Source organism: Falco peregrinus, chromosome 2, assembly GCF_023634155.1.
Source record: "Falco peregrinus isolate bFalPer1 chromosome 2, bFalPer1.pri, whole genome shotgun sequence".
Lineage (NCBI taxonomy): Eukaryota > Metazoa > Chordata > Aves > Falconiformes > Falconidae > Falco > Falco peregrinus.
The window spans coordinates 106,031,033-106,053,606 of NC_073722.1; the positions used below are offsets into that span (position 1 = coordinate 106,031,033).

Consider the following 22,574-nt stretch of genomic DNA (forward strand, 5'->3'; position numbering starts at 1 on the left):
GGGTTTAAAGAGGCTGGGCTTGAACCTGTATCAGCAACAACAGCACTAGCACCTCTTCCCAAACTGCATCGGCGTCTTTACTTCGTATTGGCTGGCTTGGCTGGTGCTGCAGCTGCTCTGCAGTTGATAGAGCATTTGCTCTATAATTTCAACTCAGTGTGAGCAGTTATGCTGACTTATGAAGTGCAGCAGTGCTGGAGTTACTGCATTAGGAGGGTTTATTTGCATCTTAACAGCAGCTCGTAATGAAGTGACTCTGCTGAAGCATTCATGTGATCCAGACGGGTTACAATCACTTCTGCAACATGACGTGAGGCATTTGGAGCTCCAAAAAATAACAGGGAGGGTGGAGCCAGGGACAGAAGCTGCACCACCACTGCTCACAACTACTTTGCCTTGTATCCTTAGGGTAGCCAGGGCTTTCAGAGCAGCTACACATTTCACGGAGCCATACATAATTCATGGGTTAACAGGGGACAACTGCTGCCTCCCTCCCTCCCTTGCACCCCAAACCACGAGTTAAGCATCACAGCTCAAGGAGCTAGATGAGAGCATGCACTCAGGAACACAGCAGCCAGGAACACAAGGCATTTCCCTAAAAAGAATCAGGCATGGGGATGACTGAAATGCTGAGCACAGCTGCTAGCAGGCCACTTGATCTGGGCTAATCATGTTAGAGACATCTTAACTGCAGGACAGATCATGCATGGTCTGCATCTTCTGACCTCCTGATGGGCTGTAGATCTCTCGTTGCAGACTCCGCTGTGGCCCACACAGAGGCATTTTCAGCACCTTGTTTGCTGCCCGTTTTCATGTGGCTGTTTTCATAGTGCCAAGCCAGGCCTGCAGAGCAGAAGGGCTACTGTCCAAACCAAGGGCAGCTGTGTCAAAGGTGGTGGAGGACGGGTCATGCTGCCAATACCACAGCCACCAGTTTTAGTAGCACTTACTGCTAATGTTTTACCTTGCTGAATGATTTCCATTAGCAAAGTAAGTACTAACCATTTTAATTTTCTAAAGTGTGAAAAAGCAGCTCTACAAAGCTCTAGCAGTCCTATCACTGTTACAGCAACAACAGCCTTAAATCAGACATGAATGAGCAACCCACCAGAAGAGCTCCTTTTCCATATCATCGCTGCTCCAGCAACGGATACGTGCCCTTTGTCAGAAATCCTAACAGATGTCCTTTGTAGCTCATCAAAGCAGAAGAGCCCAGATGAAAGGAGACGCTCAGCTCCTTGTCAGAGGCTGGAGCAGCACCCTGGGGAAGCATCACATCCATTGCATAAATGGATGCTGAGGCTGATCTAACGTAGACACTCTCATACCGTAGTTCCAGGAAAAGGTGAATGAAGTAACTTTCCTAAGATTATACACAGCAAGTCACTTGCAGAGCCAGGAGAGGAATCTGGCACGCAGGGCGGACTGGCAGTTGCTTCTGTGCTTCCTACTCTGAGTATATGAAGTAACTTTGTAGACATTTGGGTTTTTTATAAAACATTGGTGAGTCCCTAATCAACCTCAACAAGCCAGGGTATTGGCCACGGAGGCCAGACTTTGAATCCTCTACTTGGCAGTCAGTCAGACAGGGAGTGACACCAGCAGCCCCTGCTCCCCAGCCTTTTGGATCAGGCAGGCACTCAGGACTGCTGGAGCAGGCGTTTCTCCCCAAGCTGCCAAGCCTACAGGCGCCTGGAGCCCAGGACATCCCACAGGAGAGAGTGAGCTAGTGCTCAGGTCCCAGCCCTCCACCACACTTAAGAGCAAGCACAGTGGTGGGACCAGCCCCGAATCATGCAGAAGAGACCCCTGGGGTCAGATGCCCCTATACCCAACTTGATTACAGCTCCACCTTGAACAGCCCAAACCAGTCCCAGTATTACAGAAAACTGCAGATACCCAGTGTTTATCAAACAGCTTTACATTTCATGACATAAATCAGCATGACCAGCTGCCAGCCTTGAATCAATAATATTCTCGTAGATGAATGCCTACAGTATTAAATAAAATCTTTACATAACAGACAATCCAAGCCTGTCCATTCCCACAGATTTACTGTTCTGCCCCCAGGTTTAAAGCCAGCCTCCCTGGCTCTCAGCCACAGTGCCCTGCTCCCGTTAAACGCACGGGCTCACAGTGAACTTGCACAATGTGCCAGGCAACACGGAGTTCTCATGCCCCATGGATTTTTAGGGCAAATGAACACGCAAAAAGGTTTCAAGGCAAAATGACCCTGGCTCAGTGCAGCACAGAGACATCCTACAAAGCCCTGTATCAACAGTAAACCAGGAGCTGGAGGGCTGCTATAATCTGCATGAAGTTTAGCCACTTAAGAGCCAGCTTTAAGGGGATAAAGCACCAAACTCCAGCTCTCAGCATGCACAGATCTGCATCCAGCAATCCGCTGTCCAAGCAAGTTTTGCTTCTCCCACGTTAGTGACTAGTCTCACTACGCTGTGGAGCTGGAGATCTCAAACAGCTTTGTAACAGTGGGCTTGGTCACCATTTTACAGAAAAGAAAGCAAAACAAAGAAGAAAAAGATCTGCCCAGAGTGGCAAATAGGGGCACAACCTACAGCAGACTCAGTGCTGGCTCTGTTCACTAGAGAACAGCTCCCCATAAATCATACAGCTATGGTTACAAACAAAGTGTATCTTGTTCTTGTACTAAAGGCTATTTTTCTCCCCCCCCCCCCCCCCCCCCCCCCCCGCCCCCTTTTTTTTTAATTGTTAACACATGCTCAGCATCTGTGCATGCACAATATGCATGTTACATTTAATTCCAACTACAGGACTCACTACAGAGATACAATAGGACTTACTCACTAAAGAAATTAACCTGTCAAGCAGCTGGAGTCTCACTGGTTAATATCTATATTATATATAAAAGCTGATAAATTCAAATGAACAATATTAATTTGGTGTTTATCCAGTTTTACACCATGCAGTCTCTATTTAAATGCGTGGAAGAAAAAAACCCCACAGTTTAAGAAATGGAGATGCAGAATGACATTTGCTGTGGAAGTTAATGCTGCTGTTGATCTTTGTGTTACTCCTGTTGGGACTTTCACTGCAGGAGCATCCCTCTGAAGACAGACACCCCTTCCAAAGAAAAGGAAGGATTACCAAATACACAAGAGCTGCAACAAGTATCAGAGGGGATCAACACATGACACTGAGTGAATGTGACAAACGGGCTGAGACTCTGCCAGCAGCCTCTTCCAGACCTTCAGCTGCCTTTGAGACGCTCACAGTACTGACGTAATCTCACCATCACAGCAATAGACCATGATTTCATGCATCGACTCAAGTATATCCCAAACCATTTTCTTCCACTGTAACAGACAGGCTTATTTAGGCTTTTTTACGTATCAGACAGCTCCTTGGAAAACGGAACGGGGTTTGGGGTTGCCATACTTCGGCAGTAAAGCAACTTATGTCCCTGCTCAGGCCGAGAGATAATGCCAGAGGCACAATGCAGAGAACATGCCACATTCTAATATCTCATGTTCCCCTATGTCCCCTTAGGTCACCCGATCCAAAAGGGACCTGCTAATGAGGAGCAGAAAACAGGGATCAACACAAGAGGTGGTACAAACTCCAGCACTGAGCGCCATAAAAAACATTGCTCTAGACAAATTCCTGTTGTAAAAACGCATATTCAATCCTTCCTTCGATCAGACCCCAACCATGCTTAGCTCCAGTACTCTTAAGACAACAGGAGGGACGGGAAAGGACAGACCAAAGCAGCACGCTCAGAGGAAGGCAGCTGCCTCAGCCTCCACAACCAAACAGGGTTACGTTCTGGTAGCACAAGGGCTCAAAGTAAAGTAAACTCTGTCTGGTTTGAGGAGGAGAAAAGGACTGCTCACACCACGCCATGTTCATGGAAAAGTATGGGAGCCTCAGTCTTCCCAACAAAGCAGGGGAATAGATGCATTAAAGAAGACTTTAGGAGTAATGGAGAGGGGAAACTTCAAAGTGGAACGAATCAGACAGGATTATAACATAAACAAAGCAAGTATGAAAGGTATCCAGAGGAAAAGAGGAAGGGATTGCTACACCAACAGCCAGAATGCCCACTGATACACTGATAGGCAAAACACTGATGTTTTGCAAAGCACTTGAAGGGGGCACCTTGGGACGCATCTCACCCCCTCACCACATACAGAAGTTAGGCATGTGTGTACCTGCAGGGTGAGACTGTGGTTTTGGCACTGCACAAGTGTGTCTTGATATTAGCCTAAGATCCAAATGCCAGTCCCCCTGGCTAGCCATGCAGCCAAGAGGCACAGCCTAGCAATTTAGCTAATACCAGGTTAGGGTTAACTATGCTTGATACTTGTTAAACACATGCCCACAACAACAAACAAAGACACAGATCCCATTCACTCACACAGTAATTAGGCTTATTATCACAGAGTCATTTTGGTTGGAAAAGACACTTCAGATCATCAACTACAACCCCAGCACTGCCAAGTCCACCATTAAACCATGTCCCTAAGCACCACATCTACACATCTTTTAAATAGCTCCTGGGATGGTGACTCAACCAATTCCCCAAGCAGCCTGTTCCAAGGCTTGACAACCCTTTCAGTGAAAAAATCTTTCCTAATATCTAATCTAAGCCTCTCCTGGTGCAACTTTAGATTGTTTCCTCTTGTCCTGTCACTTGTTACTTGGGAGAGGAGACCAGCACCTACTCTGCTACAGCCCCCTTTGCAGGTAGTTCCAGAGAGTGATCAGGTCTCCAGGATGACCCCCCCCCAGCTACCCCAGCCGCCCCCCATCAGCCTTGTGCCCCAGCCCCTTCCCCAGCCCCCTGCCCGGCTCTGGACACGCTCCAGCCCCCCAATGTCTTTCTTGCAGTGAGGGACCCAAAACCGACCCCGGGATTCGAGGTGGGGGCTCACCAGCGTACAGGGGGACGGTCACTGCCCTGCTCCCGCTGGCCACACCGTTTCTGGCACAAGCCAGGATGCTCTCAGCCTCCTCGGCCACCTGGGCACACTGGGGGCTCATCTCCAGCGGCTGCCGCCCGACAGCCCCAGGCCCTTTCCCACCGGGCGGCTTCCCAGCCACGGTGCCCCCAGCCTGCGGGGGCTGCTGTGACCCCGGTGTGGGACCCAGCACTGAGCCTTGGTGAACCTCATTCAGTTGGCCTCTGCCATCAACCCAGCCTGTCCGGATCCCTCCGAAGAGCTTTTCTACCTTCACACAGATCAACACTCCTGCCCAACATGTCGTCCGCAATGTCTGCATCAGGGAAGGAAAAGCCAGAGAAATACAGAGATCTACCAGGAAACGATTCACTTATACATGCAAGGGATGAGGTGAAGACAGGACATTTGATGCAACAGCACTTCAGCAGAAAGCTTTGTGGAGGAAAACACTCCATCACTGTTCAGATTTTATTTTTGAAGTCCTCAACCCAGCTACTAACTCAGCTGAGAGTACTGGCCCATGCAGCCCAAGGCCAGCTACTCCCCATGATCACTCTGTTACGTCACACTTCACAACCCCATGGATTTACTTAAGGTTTCAGAAAAATATTAAGTAAAAGCCTAGCACCACATCAACAGCTCTACTGCCAAAGCAGGTCACTAAGCTAAGCCCATTAATACAAACTGTGAGACAACTGTTTCCCCAAAACCAAGTTTTAGTCCTCCTGCTGTGTCTGTTTATTTGTCTCCGACACTAATGAGAAACAAAGGGTTACTGTAAGTGGCCTGGAAGACAGTACAGACATAGGAATTTAACTCCTAACTATTGTGAGCCACCAAACATCAGCACCAGCGTCTGCAGTGCCTTAACACAATTAAAAATCCCAGTTCCTTAGTGGCACGCCATGCAATGCAGGGGAAAGGCTGCAAAGGTCACCGCTCTGGGCTCACTGTCTGCTTTCCCAGCAGCTCCAGCTTAAACCATTTCCCTAATCCCCTATCTCCCCAGGATAAAAGCAGTCTCCCTGCTAAATAAGCAAACTGCTGTTTAGATGGCACAGAGGCTAAAGCACATCTGATCTCTGTGAACACCAATACCATTAAGGGTTAGATCATTTCCAGTTCATTAGCTTATGAAGTGCCCAAAAAAATATCTTTGCCACATAAGGATTTGTTGCATTGGGGTTCCTCCAGCTGCCTCCTACTTCTATTATTCAGAGCTTGACTCAGAACTGAAAGCACACCTAAACCAGACATGCAGACAACCCAACCCAGCTCACTAAAAGCCAAACCTCAAACCAAAGCAAGACAAATCCACCACAGGACTGAAAACCACCCAGCTGTGTTCACTGGGGTAGTCTTACTCAGGTTACATCGTGCAAATATACACAGACTGCTTCTTATCCCTGCAGGCAAGTCACTAGGTTGTTAGGGTTCTGCATGTGCCCACCCCATGGGAGCAACTCCCAGGCTGATGATTAAATTCACCACTTCTCAACGCTTGGCTGCCACCAGCGTAAGAGCGCAGCACCGAGCTCCTCTCCACTGCCACGGTCTCCTTACTAAGTGATTCTCTCATTGCAGCTCATGCCCAGTTCACACCCCAGAGCAGAAGCAATGTGCGATTATTCATACTCTGGAGCCTGACCTTGTTAGTACTAGAATACCTCCTTGTGAGCAGCTGTGGCACAGGAAAGACTACAGAGTGCTTCCCTCTTGACCTAACCGCAATCAAAATGTCACCGGTATTAAACCATGACATACTCTGGAGAATATACAAATGAGATGACACAGGGCTATGTATGGCCAGCAGCCCTGAGAGTTTCACACCGAAATTCAGCCAGGTTGAGACCTGGGTGGAACAAACGCCTTCTTGAAAGGGAACCTGAATCAATTACAAAGCAGTGGAACACTTCACATCCTTCAAACAACTTTTTGGTTTTCTTCTACAGACAGAAAAAGCATGGAACAAATATATCCACTAACCATGGGGATCCTACGGCATGTAGCAACACTCATTTTATAGCAGGAAAAACCTGCTGAAAGTTGGTACAATAGCACTGGTTAAATCCTCTGGGAGTCTTAGGACTCAGCACTGGGAACTCAGTGATCCAAGTATTACGAGCACAAATGATCAAGGCTTCGCAAAGATAAGCACAGCTCCAATTATTTCACGTCAGCTGAAGCTAAGGAGGATGCCGCTTACCAAGCTATCCAGCCCTCCTCCCAGGAGGTCCACAGCACCCATCTGCATGGAGGACACTTGGGGAACATTCACTGGTGGTCCCAGGTCCAGATTGAGAAGGTCACCCAGGAGGTCGCCCTGTGATGGAATGACTTGTGGCTGCTCCAGGTTTGTGGTGGCTGTTGTGCCCACGGGGCTATCGCCTGCATCAGTGCTACGGGTGGGAGGGACAAGAAGCAGAAGAGAAAAAAAACCATTAGTCACCTTCAATCTCCAGCTTCAGATTCCCAGCATGGGGAAACACGGCAAGAGGTGGCTTGCAAGCAGAAGCCAGTTAAAAGCTTATCCTAGCAGCTGATCTGACTGCTGGCAAGTGGTTCTTCAACACAAGCTTTGAGCACAAAGACTTGCATGCGTTGTGCATGGTTTTCAGTTCAGAAAAGGGAATCTTCAAGGTGTGAAATGTGCCTACCTTGAGAACCGCAGACCCCTCTAAATCAGTGAGCCATGAGTACTACACGGACTACAGCATTGAAAATAATTATTTCCCAGCTCAGAAGAAACCTATAATGATGATTTTCAGCTCATTGGGCCTGGAGAACTATATGTAAACATGAGAGGGTGTGGGGGGATGGATATATATCCAGATTTCTTCAGAGACCTAACACTGATAAACACTTGAGCCCTCACTCTAACTAGTGCAAACTCAACTACTCCCCACAGATCTGGATTAACCACCTCCTACTGACCAGCACCAAGCTCCACAGCTCTTTTCTAATTAAAGACCTCAATTTAAAATTGATTCCCCTCCATCAATAATTTCCTTTTCTCGGAGTTAGGAGGCATGCTAATTACTAGTCTAGAAATGCTCATTTTACAGCTTCCAAAATCTCGTATCATATGCAGTCTGGCTATCTTCCACATTCACTTGCCACTGAACTTTACAAGGAAAGGAGAAAAAAAAAACCAAAACCACCACAAACCACCTGACTGTAGCTCCTGGAGATCTCATTACAATGTATTTATTCTTTAAATCCAGAGACGCTAATATTTTAGATAACTTAAAATATATTTTATATCCTGTTGCCAGCAGTAACTGACAAAATTATTTCCAGCTCCTATCACTGCATATGCAGCCAACAGGTAACCGCACACAAATGCCATGGGAATCAGCATCCTGACAAGGTGTTTAACACCGGGGCTCCTTTGTAAGGATTGCAGCTCCTGATTTTGAGTAGCCATGATTCTCTTCCTTATCCTAGTTCAGTTACCGAGGGGAAAGCTTTAGCAACCGAGTATAAGCTGCTCCCAACTTCGGTGCCAAGAGGAAAAGATGTAGCATAAGGACTGCAGAATGAGTTAGTTACCAGGCAGCAGCAGCAAAGGGTTGAAAGCTTCTTTGCATTAAAAGCTTTAGACCCTTAATAGTACTAATATTAGTTGTCTTATCTGCTTCTCCCTTCAGCAGGGAGACTTCTGAGTATGCTGAACAGCTAACTAAAACATTTCTGAAGAGCAAGTGGTTACCACCATCCATTCCCACCCCCAACCTGAGAACAGGGTGGAACAGCATGTATGAGCAGAGGCACATTACAAGCCGGTAGTGCACACACTTGGTTCGTTCCCAGTATATAATCCCTTTAACACTACACCTCTTCAACACTTACTCATCCTTCTTCTGATGGAGATAAAGCAATCCTTCAAGGTCTTGTGTAACTGCAGTTGCCCCAAAGCCCAAAAAGGTATTAGGAAAGGACAAAGGTAAGTCAGTTTGTATTAGAAAGCGAAACACCATGCCTTCCATTTCCCGTATGGAATGGGGCTCTTTAAAGAGATTTGTATAAACAACTTTGCATTTACTTTGAAAGAAAAATAATGAGTAAAGAATATGTGGGTTATAAAGGGCAAAAAGACTTGATACAAGCTTTATCCCTTACAGTCTCGGGCAGTGAGTAGCAGCTGGGTTTGCCCATGTGAGTTGGAGATTTCGCCCTCCAACGAGTTCAGCCTCCAGTGGTTCCCAGATGTTGGGTGTCACAAGGGATGCACACCAGAACCAAAGATCTCCTGCATCTGTGTGGAGCTGGAGGCTCCCACCCAAGTCCAACCAGACCCCTCCCTCTCCCAGTAGCCCTGAAAACATCTCCCCAAGTTTCCCAGCTGCATTATAGCTGAGCAGGGGTGGCGGGAGCCACCACATGAGGAAACACTGCCAAGCAATCAGGAGATTTCTCCCCCACTTTTAGGATTCATCTGCAACTCTATGACACTTGGGCTCATTGAAGAGGCAGGAACATCTCACCATCTGTGAGCTGTTCAATGGGTCTTCCCATCAGCTGGGAGCTGAAAGGAACCTATCCTACACTGCTTTGAATAAAAATGAAGTGAATCTAAACGCAATGTAGTGTATCCTGCCAACCATAACTAACTCCTCTAGGTTTTTACCCAGGAAGGCACCACTCCTCTAGCTACTTTGGCCCATCTACTCAAGGCCACACTACCTTGACTCTCTCAAGCCATATTAATTGTGGACGTCTCCACAATTCCATGCTTCCACCTCTATCCCACTGTGCAATCTGAAGGAAAACCTCCATCTCTAGTGGACAGGTCAGCCACCAGAACAGTCATTACCAGAGTGCAGAAGTAATGAAGATAATTTCAGATAACTAGCTGAGGAGGTTATCTTTCACTGGGCACCCTTAACTTGCCTTAAAGCAACAGATTTTCATGTATGATTTCATACACATTCAGTACTAGAAAGAGGCAAACCAATTTCTTAGTAATTAGTAAAATCATACTGGCTGCACAAATTGAGGCCCCCCACAAGTGTGCTCCTGCAGAGCTGCTCACTGTAATCCTCGTGGCCAAGTGGCAATTTGGTATGCTGTGGCATGGCCGGAGGAGGTCTTGGCATCAGCTGCAACGTTTTACTGTCCTTCTGCTAATAGTAAAGCAGAAAACCACAGTAACAGGGCCTCTTTATGAGGTGAGCTCACACCAGAGAGGCCTGGTGTGCCATTAAGTAACACCACTCATTTTTTTAATTTACCAAACGGGCTAGAGCACTGCATCAGTATGCAGCATGCTCTGCTGAGCACCCTTCAGACCTTCCCCCAACTCTGGTTTCCTCAGCTTGCCGCCACTGATTAAAGCCTGAAGGTTTTATGTTGAAATAACAGATAATTTAGTAGTAACCACCAGTAGGGCAGTGTACAATACTGCTATCGTCAGAAAAGGGTTGGTCAGCAGACTGAGCACGAGCTACAAGAGTCAAGCCACATACACAGTACATGCAAGAAGCTAGTAAAAAGATGACTCCTTGCAAAAGCCGAATTCCTTGAGTTGACTAAAACCCCCTAAAACATTGGATTCTGCAGTGACCTGAAATGGGAAGGGTGGTAACACCGAAGACCAAAGCTACCCCCACCCCAGCTCTCTTCGTTACCGAGGCAAATCTTTGACTAGGAGAGGTAACTGCGGGAAGTGGCCACTGCTTTTCTTGTTTGACTGGTAGATTTGTGCTTGCTGGTCCTGGGTCAATGCAGCCAGACTTGATTTCATAGGCAGGGAGAAAACAACTCTGCTTCCCAAAGCTAGTCATTACAGAAATAGCTTTAGTTGCTAAGAATAGTAGAGAAGCGGTGTCAGAAAATAGAAAAGGAGCAGCATCGCACACCGATTTATCAGTGCAACAGGAAAAAAAAAAGCAAAAAAAAAAAGCACTCTAAATGTCACTTTGGGAATATTATTAAGAGGTAAGCCTGGAATACTCTGCCTCCTGCTGTAAAGCACACTTACATTTGTAATTAATACCATCAGTGCAAATAGCACTGCTTACCTGAATGAGAAACCATGGGGACAGGCTCAACAGCAACACTGCTGCAGCCCAGGAGTACTGTACCGCCTGCTCTGGTGGATCTAACCCACTTCCAGGACTGGGATCAACCGGGAAGCATCAATGCTCCAGATGATAAGCCAAATCATTTTCTGCCCATCCCCCAAAGGTTAGACAGAACTGTATCAGCCTAGCTGCCTTCTTTTAAGTCCAGTTTTCAGTGATAGGCTTTAGATGGCTCTTACACTCCCCCCTTGCTTTATAGGCATCAAGTGAGAAACGTAGTTTTACCAGTCCTTCCCCATTTCAAATTCCAACAAAGGATCCCTGTACTTGTTTGTTCCAGGAAACTGGTATTATTCTACACAAGTGAGGCTTGTAAAACTGTGCATTACAGCTGCAGTGGCTGAAGCATAAGCTCTTACAAAATCAAAGTAGTGTGTCCTTCTGAAAAATGTTTGTTTTTACCACAGTTCTCCTCCTCCTGGAAGTATGCCCTTGTGCCAGTTAACATGAGCATTTGAATAAAAAAAGCAGAAGCTTTGGTTAACAGGGCTTATAGCCAGTGCCTTCTCAAAATACATTGTATCTTCTCCTCACAGAACTTTGATACTTCCTCTATCTTCTGAGCTAGGAACTCAGAAACTAAATACCCCATTAAATTCTACAATGAAATGGCCCCTTGAATGACCTGCAAGCCCCTACACAATCAATTAAAAAAAAAAAGCCACTAGAGCGTTATAGAAGATCTTTGCATCTCTTGGACTGTTTGCTAGAAACAACCGACCCTTCCCATTATCATCACAGTTGCCTCAGCTTACCTTCCATGGTGAATTGGCAAGTGCTTGCGGTGGATGCCGTGGCTCCCCTCCACAAAAGCGTTGGGTGGTTTGTGGTACACAGAAGCCAGCGACCCAATGTGGCAGATCAACTCATCTAGCAGAGTTGGTTCAATCAGATCGGTCTCCTCAGAAATAAGTGGCTTTTCTGAGAGGACCACTTCTTTGGCAGTCACTGGATCGGTGGAAAGAAGGCGCCAGTAGATGTAGCCACGATCCCGCAGGTCTGGGTTGTCAGAATCCTGAGACAAAGCAATAGATCAATCACAGGTTTGAAGCAAACTAATGCCTGTCATCACTTAGTTTTTCTAGCAGTGATTCTGCTGGATTAAAAAACCCCAACCATCCAGCAGCAAAAGTCACCAATTCCAGAGCGATGTTACAAACTGCTTGCTGTGATGAACATCCCAAAATTAAAAATGAGAACCAAAGTATTAACGCCTAGCTTCCTGCTCAGCTGGTCACAGAGCAAAAAGCCCAGGATTTACATCCCCAATTGCCCTGACCCACAGAGCTATCAACTCCTTCCCAAACTCCCCTGCCACTTGACATAACTGTATTAGGAGAACTCCAAAGGAATGTAGACGGAATAAAAGAACATGAGTCTAAATGACTCTGTCACATACTAAAAGCAGACGTGCAATACTGCATATTGTAACAGAATGATCCCAGATTCCTGGAAATATATGACTTACCCAAGGGCACTGCTGAACAAAAAGATGCTGCAGAGCTACAGGATGGATCTTAATAAGCCATATTCTTCGTACCAAAAGAGATCTTATTTATCCTGCCTTTTAGTTATCTAATGAAGTACAGAAAGATGCTAATGATACACAGTTAGGATACTTCATCAGTTCTCCAGCTGTCAATAATACCCTTGTTTTACTGCAGATACTTCTGCCTCTGCATGAAGCGCTAATTATTTCTCTCCTTTTCAAACAGCTCTGCCCAGAGCAGCAAAGTGAATGGTGATAGTTTGCAGCTAATGTCCTAGGCAGAGGGAGGTGGTGTGGTTTTATGTTGTAGTGCAACATGTTTGAACTGTTCATGGAAACAAGAGCTGGGATTTTTAATCTCCACATCAGCACAATAACGTTTCAGGCGTTTTTTGCGCCTGTAAAATTCTGGCAACATATCACACACCTCATTAGCCTTCCTCTTTAGTATTTCTCTTCCTCTTTTGTGATCTCATTCACGCTGCTGCTGACCTGCTGTAACCTGCCTCTCTGCTGTCTGTCTCAAGACATTCTCAGGCACATTGCAAAACCTTTATCTCTAACGAGACTGAGCATGCTAAGCTCGTTTTGCTCCTAAAGGATCTAGCTACAATGTCTGGGTCAACCGATAGATTTCTCTGCAGTACTGTTTTTCAGATTGATGGTGGAGTCGTGGACTCTTTACACCCTTCACCCTTAACAACTCCTACAAGACTCTCCGCACCCTGCCTGCGGCAGGCAGCTCACCATCAGGCAGGGCTTCTGCAAGAGCAGACATGAAAGACCACGTGTCCCTATCTACTTGCAGACAAATACAGATTCAAGACTGACTGTTTCTTCTTACGGCAAATAAACAGACTTGAAAAACTTCAGTGAATCTCCTGGAACAAGAGGCTCAGATCTTTCCTTTCCACGTTTCTCCCAGTTCTCTGCTCTCCAGGGCCTGCATGCACACCTGTGGTGCATACCAATGAACCCATGGTTACCTACCCATGCCAGACAAACAACAGCAATGGAGATGTAGAGGCTCTGTGCCATCCATTAGGTTACAGGCTTGCCAGGACCTTGATCGCTGCTACACATCTGTGTCCCTCCCATCCCCAGCTGCTTCATTGCTATTTTTACCAGTGTTGGCTGGATTAAGCTGGCTCCTGCTACAATCACACCTGCAGTTTGCTGTGCAGACATACCCTAAGAGACACTCCAAGTGCAACAATGCCTAAGCTGGGGAAAGAAACACACGTGTAATTATTCTCCCACTCAAGTGAAAAACAGTATCTCTACCTAGAAATCAGACCTTGAGGCATATGGCTTTTCTGTGTTTTACAGCCAGTTATCCTACATTGACTTATTATTCATATAAAATACAAGAAGGCAGACTGAATCAACATTTGTGACAAACAGAAAAAAAACCAGACACCTATTATATTCCTAGGGTGCCTTTAAGTGCTTTGTGACTCAGCATAGTAGGGTTTAACACTTAGTACCTTTCTTCTGTTGGGTTAGACAAATGATATAGCACATGCCCTTGGCCCACCCCTCTCTAAAGATGAGCCAGAGCCTGCATAACAGCAGGTTTTGAAGCAAGAAAAGCCAATTTCTTGCCACTGACCAGTGCAACACCTCCAAAGGGATGAATAAAAGTGCCATGACTTTTTGCAGCAAAGAGGACCAAAAGGCCAACTAATGATTGATTCCAGGTTTTCTGCTCAGAAGTAATTGCAGCCCATCCAGAACAGCTGGGAGACTATTTTCATCACTTGACACAGCAGGTCTGGAGCAGAGCTGCTCTTTTTGGGCTACACCATCACACATTTACCCAAGTCATTACAGCCAGGGAGTACAGGAGGACTAGCTGAGGTCTTACCCACTCCTGCCACCAGGACATCTCCACTTCTGTCCCCCAGCTCAAGCCCAGCCCCACCCTCAGTGATCTGAGCTCATAACTCAGACCTCATGCATAAAAAATCCGGGATCTTAAGCCACTGTTACAGCCTCCAGTAAAGCTGCCACACTGGTCAACAGCATCCAAGTATAGAGGAAAAAAACCCTGACTTCATTTCTCTTTTCATAGCACTGCTTAAGCTTTGCTGTTCACAGAATAAAGTCTTTGCCAGGCCCTTTTGCTCTGTCATAGCTCCAGATGTTTTAACAGCAAGCCACCTTCAAGGTGAAAGCATTTTGATTTCTTCATAACTCTATCCTGTCCCTAACTTCATTTGGTGGGTGAACAGGGAAGGAATTAGGATGAAGCAAGAGATAAGAAGGAGAGAACAGATGCCAGATGGCATGGTAACAGGCACAGAGCAGCTTTTAAATCGAGTCTCTTTGGGAGAGAGAGGGGAACATGCTCGAATCTTATCTACTGCAAAGCTGACTGGCCTGGCAGATGGGAGACACCTCAGCAGGCCAACACAGTGTCTGGAGGGCTCTGGTTCACTGGATAGCTTGGCTTACCTGCGTGGCCAGGCTGAGGACCTGCTGAACCAGCTCCTGTGTCTCAGAAGGCTTTTTTAAGAACAGCTTCACTATAGCAGTCAGTAGGGTGAGCTGCACCTGAGGGAAAGGGACACAGCAGAGATTATAGAGAATTCATCCACGCTTTAGCAATGTCTCCCAAATCTCAACATCCTTTACTGATATGAAGCTCAAGTCCTACGCTTTATAACAGTATTAAACTATTCTTTGCCAGTGAAACCCAGGACAATGAGACTCAGACTCCTGCCTGTTGTGAAACACTTTCACAAATAACTCCCTGATCAGCACATTGAGTCTGTCATACTGTTACGCATCTCATCACTATCCTTCTGTATGTTCTGGTCCCTCCTCGGGCTATTCCCCCAGAAGCAAGCAATATCTAGAAATCCCTCCTGTTCTGTCTTACCCTTCCAAGAAGACAAGTTTGGCAGATACAGACAATAGAGCAAGTCTACAGACTCCCAAGAGTTTTATTTTAGCCAAACATTAAAGTTTTCCTTGGGAGGTATTTTCTGACCACTGCAATATTTACTGCCCATCCCATACATACACTGCATGAAACACTATAGATAAGATGCACAACACAATTTTACCTGAGTACTTTCATCGTGGAAGCCCTCCAAAAAACTCTCCAGCAGCTCATCTGCATTGTCAATTCTTTCTGCGTATTCGCCCACTATCCAGATCATGGCAGCTCTGGCATCTGGTTCATCCAGGGAATCTAGGTTCTCGCACAGAGTGGCAATGATGCTTTCATACCTGATTCAGAGTACAGGTGAATTACTGGGGTGAATTCAACTGGTGTTACTCTATCTCTGCCCACATGATTCTGCAGAGAATCCTGCACTGAATTACAATGTCTTGCATTTCTATGCAACAAGCAGCATTTTCACTCAACTACAGAAGATACTCCTAGGAATTTTCTCTTTCCAAGCTGTGCACTAAGATCTCACAGGGTCCTCAAGAGCTTTGCAAGTTAAACTGCAAGACCACCCAGATGCAGAATTCAAGACAAAGCTGCCTCCCTCTCTGTTTTGCTTAAGGGAACACTTGATCCAACAGTTCAAAGAGATCCTGTATCAGATCCTGCAGCCTCACTGGTGTCTTCAGACTGGTAACGCTGAGCTAGATATTACACTTCCCCACAGGCTTTGCTGTAAAACAGACAATACACTCTAATCATTTAGCCTCCCCTATTCCCACACATGGGTATCCCTGTCATAAGCAGACTATCTTGTAACTGACAGCAGAAATTGCCAGAGAGGTCTGCAGATGTCCCATATTATTTTTTAGGTGATCATAAAGTCTCGGCTGAAAGACATTGCTTCTGTTCTGTAGTTGAAGAGACAAAATCTTATTGCAGAAACAGCTTAAAAGAAGCTCAGTATGCTCAAGCCAGAGAGAACACTCGATGGAGAAAGCCAGCAGCGTTTTGCTCAGCACAATCTGACTGGGATCTCAGACCATGAGAGCCATGAACTTTCATGGCCCTATATATTAGCCTTCTAGAGGAGACAAGCAAAACCCAAAGCCCGACACTGTAAACTTGGTCAAATTTTCCTCCTGGCGTTCCCTGTAAGAGCTGTACTAGCTTTTGACTAAGGCTTATACTCAGCATCAATACACAGCGGTGGGGAAAGAAAAGCTTTCAATTCAAACTAATAACGTGTCAGGCTGATACGTCATCTACAGCCACCATCCGAATCCTATCATACTAGGAGCTAGAATCAGAGTGGTCACTGCTTTCCAGCCAAATGCTCACTTTTGCTTCCAAGCCCTGGTAAACTACGCTGGGTGTTTTACATTGCTTTATTCTGATGCTAGCAGGCAATGGCTTCCAAAAACCTTATGCTACTTTCACATACTTGTTGGGGTACTTTCGGAAGATGTCTCTGATGACAACGATGGCCTCCTGGACCACATAGTTAACCTTGGTCTGGATGAGGTCCAGCAGTGTGCTCACACAGCGCTCTGCAGATTGCTAGAGAAGAACAGAACAATATAATTACAAGCTGAAGAAACACTCCTTCCCAGCCCACAGCACATGCTGAGAAACATGCTGAGAAAAGGTCCAGAAGCAGGGGGGGGGGGGGAAAAAAAAAAAAAAAAAAAAGGATGACAGCTACCAACTCAATATGCATGTCCAGAAAAAAACCTACAAGTTGACAAGTGCTTGTGTATTACAGTGGATACACCAGCTGACTCCAGCTCCTGCAAAAAGTAACGGTTGAAGCAACTGTGCCAGTAGATAGCTGGATCACCACACGAGATCTTCAGAACATTGCCTGCATTACTTCTTACATGACCCTCTCGCTGGCTAGCAGTCAGAACAGGCCACTGAATGAGCTCTCTTGGACTTGCCCAAGCTGTGGCAACCAGAGCTGGGAGAACATTGATAGGGACTGCTGGAAAGCGTCTGGGGAAGCTAGAAGGCAGGAGAAAACCATGCTGACAATCACACTGCAAGAACAGCAGCAAAAAGCAGCTCACACCAGCAAGAGGTTGAGTATTTTTGGGGTAAGCTCACTAGCAACACATGAAGACACAGCTATAAATAGAATTCCAGCTGCTACTAATGCAGCTTTCATATTAATTAGTTCAAAATTCCCAGCCACAGGCACTGTAAGATAACAAGGACTGGACACTGGAATGCTTCAGGAACCAGAACTGGAGCTGGAAGCAAGTAATTCAGGGATGATATTCCCGAATAGCACAGTGAGGCAGGACAGCACAGGAGCAACCAACTCCAGCCCTGGAAAGTCTCAAATAAGGACAGTGATTTGGCTATTAGCAGAGCACATATGAAGCCTCATTACACAGCTGGTGATTAATGTGAGAAGCAGACTGCTCACGACACTGCCTAGGCAGTCACCATCCGAACATTTATAAAGCATTCAGGATTGAGACAAACATTGTAGGGCACAAGCAATAGCAATGTAGGTGGATTTTTCAATTCAAGTGAGCTATCAGTCCCCTTCCCTTTCAGCGCACTTAAAGCTTGGGGAGGAGGAGGAGGAGGAATGAAATGGCATTAAGTCACAGGAATCAGTCTTTTGAGAATGGGCAAAAAAATCTTAAGGATAAACCTCAAGACTTGAAGAGCTGAATATAGAACAAGCAGAGACTAAAACCTCTCTGTGATTTCTTGCTCTTGTGACTCTGGCTGTGGTACCTTACAAAGTGCCAACGGTGGCAATGCTGGTATGGCAATCAGCCAAGAGAGAGGACACTATAAACCAGCAGCTGCTCTGTTTTTGCAAACTGGCACTGAAGGCTACACGACTCTCCCCCCAAATTCACACCAAACTGAAAAAAAATCCAACACAATTAGTATCAGAGTAAGGACAGGTATCATATAAAATTATGTGATTGGTATCATATTTTTTTACGATACCTCTCCCTCCTTACCACAGCTTTACAGGTACTATGCCACTACAGCAGCTATGAAATGGCAATCTGACAATGTCCTACTCTGATCTCTTCTGTTCAAGAAGAGAGAGATTTGAGGTCTGTGACCTGGAAGACACTTCCATTTCATGGAGACTGACCACAGACCTGGCTCCACACAGATCGCCACCGCTCACAGTGGGACCTCCACTCAAAGTCCTTGCAAGACAGATGCTTCAGAGCTTGCAATTTCATCCCTTACCAGTTTCTCAACAAGCATCACTATGTTTTAACAAGTCGCCTTAAGGGGCACTTGGGGTAAAGTTGACTTAGGACAGGTTTACTCTATAGAACCAACAGCATCAGTCACTGTTTGCAACAAGCTGTGCAGCCCTGTCAGAGTCTACAGCTAGCAACATTTTAAGAGCTCCAGCATTCAAGGAAAAGCAAATTAAGGTTCCTTTTTCTTTTCTTTAGATGCTTTGAAGCATGATTTTTCCCAGAAGAACAAAATACCCTCTTTGAAATATGCAGTATTGATTTTGAGCCCAGAAGTCCCTTGGAAAGTGACCAGTCACGTGGGCACATGCACAGCCGAGGAGTACCTCTAACAGAATTTTTCTCTACCAAAATACACGTCAGCTCACCCCATCCCTTGTAAACACATTGCTGTTTGAAGGTGGACATCCCTGGGGAATGCAGTGCTCTGCAAACTGATGAAAGATTGCCCCAACCAGCACAGCTCTCAAGTTGGAGTGAGAAAGGACAACCAACCAACATCAAAATTGCTTTGTTTTTCTGCAGAAACCAAATGAAAGTCCGCAAGATTACTGAAGTAGCACATACCATGCTCACAGCCATAAACCTCAACGATTTCTAAGAACCAGGCTGCTGACAGAATCTCCTGGAACAGAGACAATGCCCCTCTAATATGTCTCCTTCTGCTTCTCCTTTGCTCCAGAAGAATCACTGTTCTTACTGCATCCACTTTATTTCCTTTTCCCATGAGTGGTCCTTGGTTTTCTTACCATCAAAGCATCAGATGACTGCTTCACCTAGTGCTGTCAACGGAGCAAACTGATGCACAAGCCAGATACAAGTCTAGCTACACTGCACAGTCTGCTGTGGATATACTCAAGCTAACTCTGAGCCCAGCTAGTCTATCCACATGAAATGTCGTCGTTCTGACATCCCCAAAATCAATATGACTACTTAAGCCTGGGCAAAATCCATCAGCCTTGCTATCCCTTCCCAATAGACATTTACATTTCCAAAGCAAGCGCTACTTCTGCTGTGCACGGCTGTGCAGCGAAGCTAGTGCCACACCTGCTCCATGGCACACATCACAGCAGACAAATTTATTTACTGTCTTACTCTTCTAGGAGAGACAATTAGACAAAAAGTAGGATCCTGGAAGGCAGAGCTGAGGTTCCTCATGAATACCCATTCATCAACAGCTCCTGCTGGCTGTGCCCTATGTCAAAAAGCAGATTTCTAAGCCTTGGGAGCTTGGACACTGATGGCTGAGAGAATGCTCTTCCATTAGTCATAACTCACAGTGCAAACAGCCTCTAGTAAACACAGATGCACTGGGGACAGGGATTAACCTAGAGATGAGGACACCGTAATGACTTGTTCCGTATTTGTCCTCTTTAAAGCTGACTCTTGTCAGAGGAGTAAACAGACCTCATCTTTAGCTGCAGTGTCTTCAAAGGAGCGTTGCTAAAAATCAAGGTTAATGCTACCTATTGAGACGCAATTACACAGTTACAGGGTCACTGCAAATTTGCTGGGACATTCAATATGCAAAGGACTAATAATAATATGACCACCATGGTATCAGAGATGGGAAGAAAGAATGTGTGGGATGTGGGCAGGAACAGGTAAAAACTTCTAAAAACCCCTTGATACTGCAGGAACACACCACCTTTCATGTGAAACTAGGACAGACACATGGCCAAATCCTAGCGAGAAACTCCCTGCTGACAACTAAGGCGAACTCCCACTCCCCAGCACAAGCACCAGTACAAAAAGGACTGCCACAGCTTCTTTTGACTTCTCAGTAGCCCTCTTCCATCCTCAGGTGGATTTTCTACTGTCACTGCTGTGGCTCTGTCCAGACAACCTCCTGCCTGCACACAGCGTGGAAGAAGCATGCTTGGATTTTGAACTGCAGACATGAAATAGAGGCAGCAATCACTCTTGGGCCATGCTTAAAAGAAAGTCGATGGCAGTGATAAGTCTTTAAGAGCTGGAAGGAAGAGAAGGCTGCATGGACAGAAGTTGGTGTCCTCTTTACGCAGACTTACAGCAGTTTAGCTGAAGTAAGGGAAACCTGTGCACTGACACTATAGTCAGCTAGGAATGATCAGTTTTTTATTTAAATCTGCTGTCAGGCAATGCTCATGGGAACACTTTAGCAAAAGCTAAATGAGCTCAGCTGAAATTATGTGATATTTTGCACTTGGTTATCAGTTTACTGGAAAGTACCAACAGCACAGCATAAGTCTTCCCTCTCCTCGCAGGTTTTCTGAGCTCCTGTCAGGCATACCAGATTCATTTACAGGGAAATTAACAGAGACATCACTAAAAAGTACATTCTCTTACGAGTTATTTTGTTGGATGTTCAACTGGAGAGGATGTTTCAGACTGTTGTTTTGGATAACTGCAGAGATTCTTGGGGACTTACCTGCATAACCGTCTAGGCTAAAGAAAGCATGCTCCAGATGAAGCTACAATCTACACAGACCTTTAACACTAGATAAGCAGATAGTCACTCTGGGCAAATAGCACTTTAGTGCCCCAAATCTCTAATTCCATGCCAGTGTGTTCTATTCAGCTGAAACAGGGAGGGGGGACACCCAAAACATTTCATAATACTGAGTTCCTCTGCACAATCTCTTCTCCTTCCCCCTCCAAAAGGGCAGGCCACAGCTAATAAAGGAGGTCCTCATGGATAAGTGGTCATTGTTCCATTGAAGCCAGTGCAGGAAAATACTTCATTAAGAATGATTTAGCTGCCTTGCTCTGCCTGCAAGCTAAGGTTTAAGAGGAGCACACTACCCTCCTGTGATGTACTCAACTGGAGCTCACGAGTCTTACTGTTCATGCTGGGGCTTTGCTCACGAGCATGATATATCCAGGTCACTTGATAATCATCACAAGAGCAAAGCAACTTTATGTAAAACAGGAACAAGATGGCAAAGCCCATCACTGTTTTTGAAAAGAGAGAATCACAGAAAAACTCAAAACTCAGATACTTGCCTCAACCTTAATGGCACAGCGCCCAATTGCTCGGACAGCCTTGCGCACGAAGTCAACATCCACCTCAGTAGCGTATTCCTTGAGCTCTGCCAGGACCTGCAGAGAAAGCATCAACCTGAGTCCCTGGGGTCACACAGAGAGAACATCCCACTCTGACAAGCGATGCTACTTGAATTCCAGAACGCAAGCAGGATGTATTCTTCCACAGCTGGCCACACACATCCAAAGCTAACACCGCTCAACTCTGCGGTCAGTCTCTCTCTGAAAACCCACTGGCGTGGGTTAGGCAGCAAGACTTGGTTTACGCTGGCCAAAGCCAAAAGATGGCTCAGTCTAGTTATTTTCAAATTTCCCTGAACAAAAGCTGAGGGCAATATCAGCCCTGCCAAAGTTAAATGCTGCTATTCCTTCTTACATTGATAATGCAGTGAAGTATGTAGATTTTACATATGGTTTATTGTACTTATTGTTCTACATTCACCACATCCAAAGCTCTCAGCAACAACCATTTTTGCACTCTCCTTTTCTGTGCAGAGATGAACCTCTGGATCCAAAAGGATACAGAGGAGATCTGCGGACACCCTGGAACCCCTATACAGAGATAAATAATAGTGTGAAGATACTTCCCTTCTGAAGAATAACATTAACTAATTTTGACACTTTTTTTTTTCACTAATGGAAACTGAACAACAGCTTAAACCAGGACCTGCTGGGATCTTGCAGACCACCAAATAAAAAGCTACTTTGTCTTAAACAAATAATTTAGCTTAGAAAAAAGGATTTCAAAGAAAGACCCTACGCCATTTATATTCCCTCAAAATCCTATTCGTTTCAGTTTCTCATGTCAAACACGTTATCAGGAATTTCATTGCGATATCATAAATAGATTGCAAGGGAGAGGTGAACAGCACAAATTGAGACAGTTAT

At 45.7% G+C, this 22,574-nt stretch overlaps 1 protein-coding gene across 3 annotated transcripts in view; it reads right to left on the bottom strand.

Moving 5' to 3' along the window:
* The window catches only part of AP2B1 (adaptor related protein complex 2 subunit beta 1), an 81,123-nt gene that overhangs the window by 29,365 nt on the left and 29,184 nt on the right, over positions 1-22,574 (bottom strand). For all 3 annotated transcript variants that reach the window (XM_055794149.1, XM_055794150.1, XM_055794148.1), the window contains exons 9-14: positions 21,648-21,743; positions 16,862-16,977; positions 15,590-15,755; positions 14,976-15,074; positions 11,785-12,044; positions 7,150-7,342 (exon numbers count right to left, since the gene is read on the bottom strand). In XM_055794149.1, coding sequence (XP_055650124.1) covers positions 7,150-7,342; positions 11,785-12,044; positions 14,976-15,074; positions 15,590-15,755; positions 16,862-16,977; positions 21,648-21,743 — 930 coding nt within the window. The remainder of the gene's footprint in view (positions 1-7,149; positions 7,343-11,784; positions 12,045-14,975; positions 15,075-15,589; positions 15,756-16,861; positions 16,978-21,647; positions 21,744-22,574) is intronic.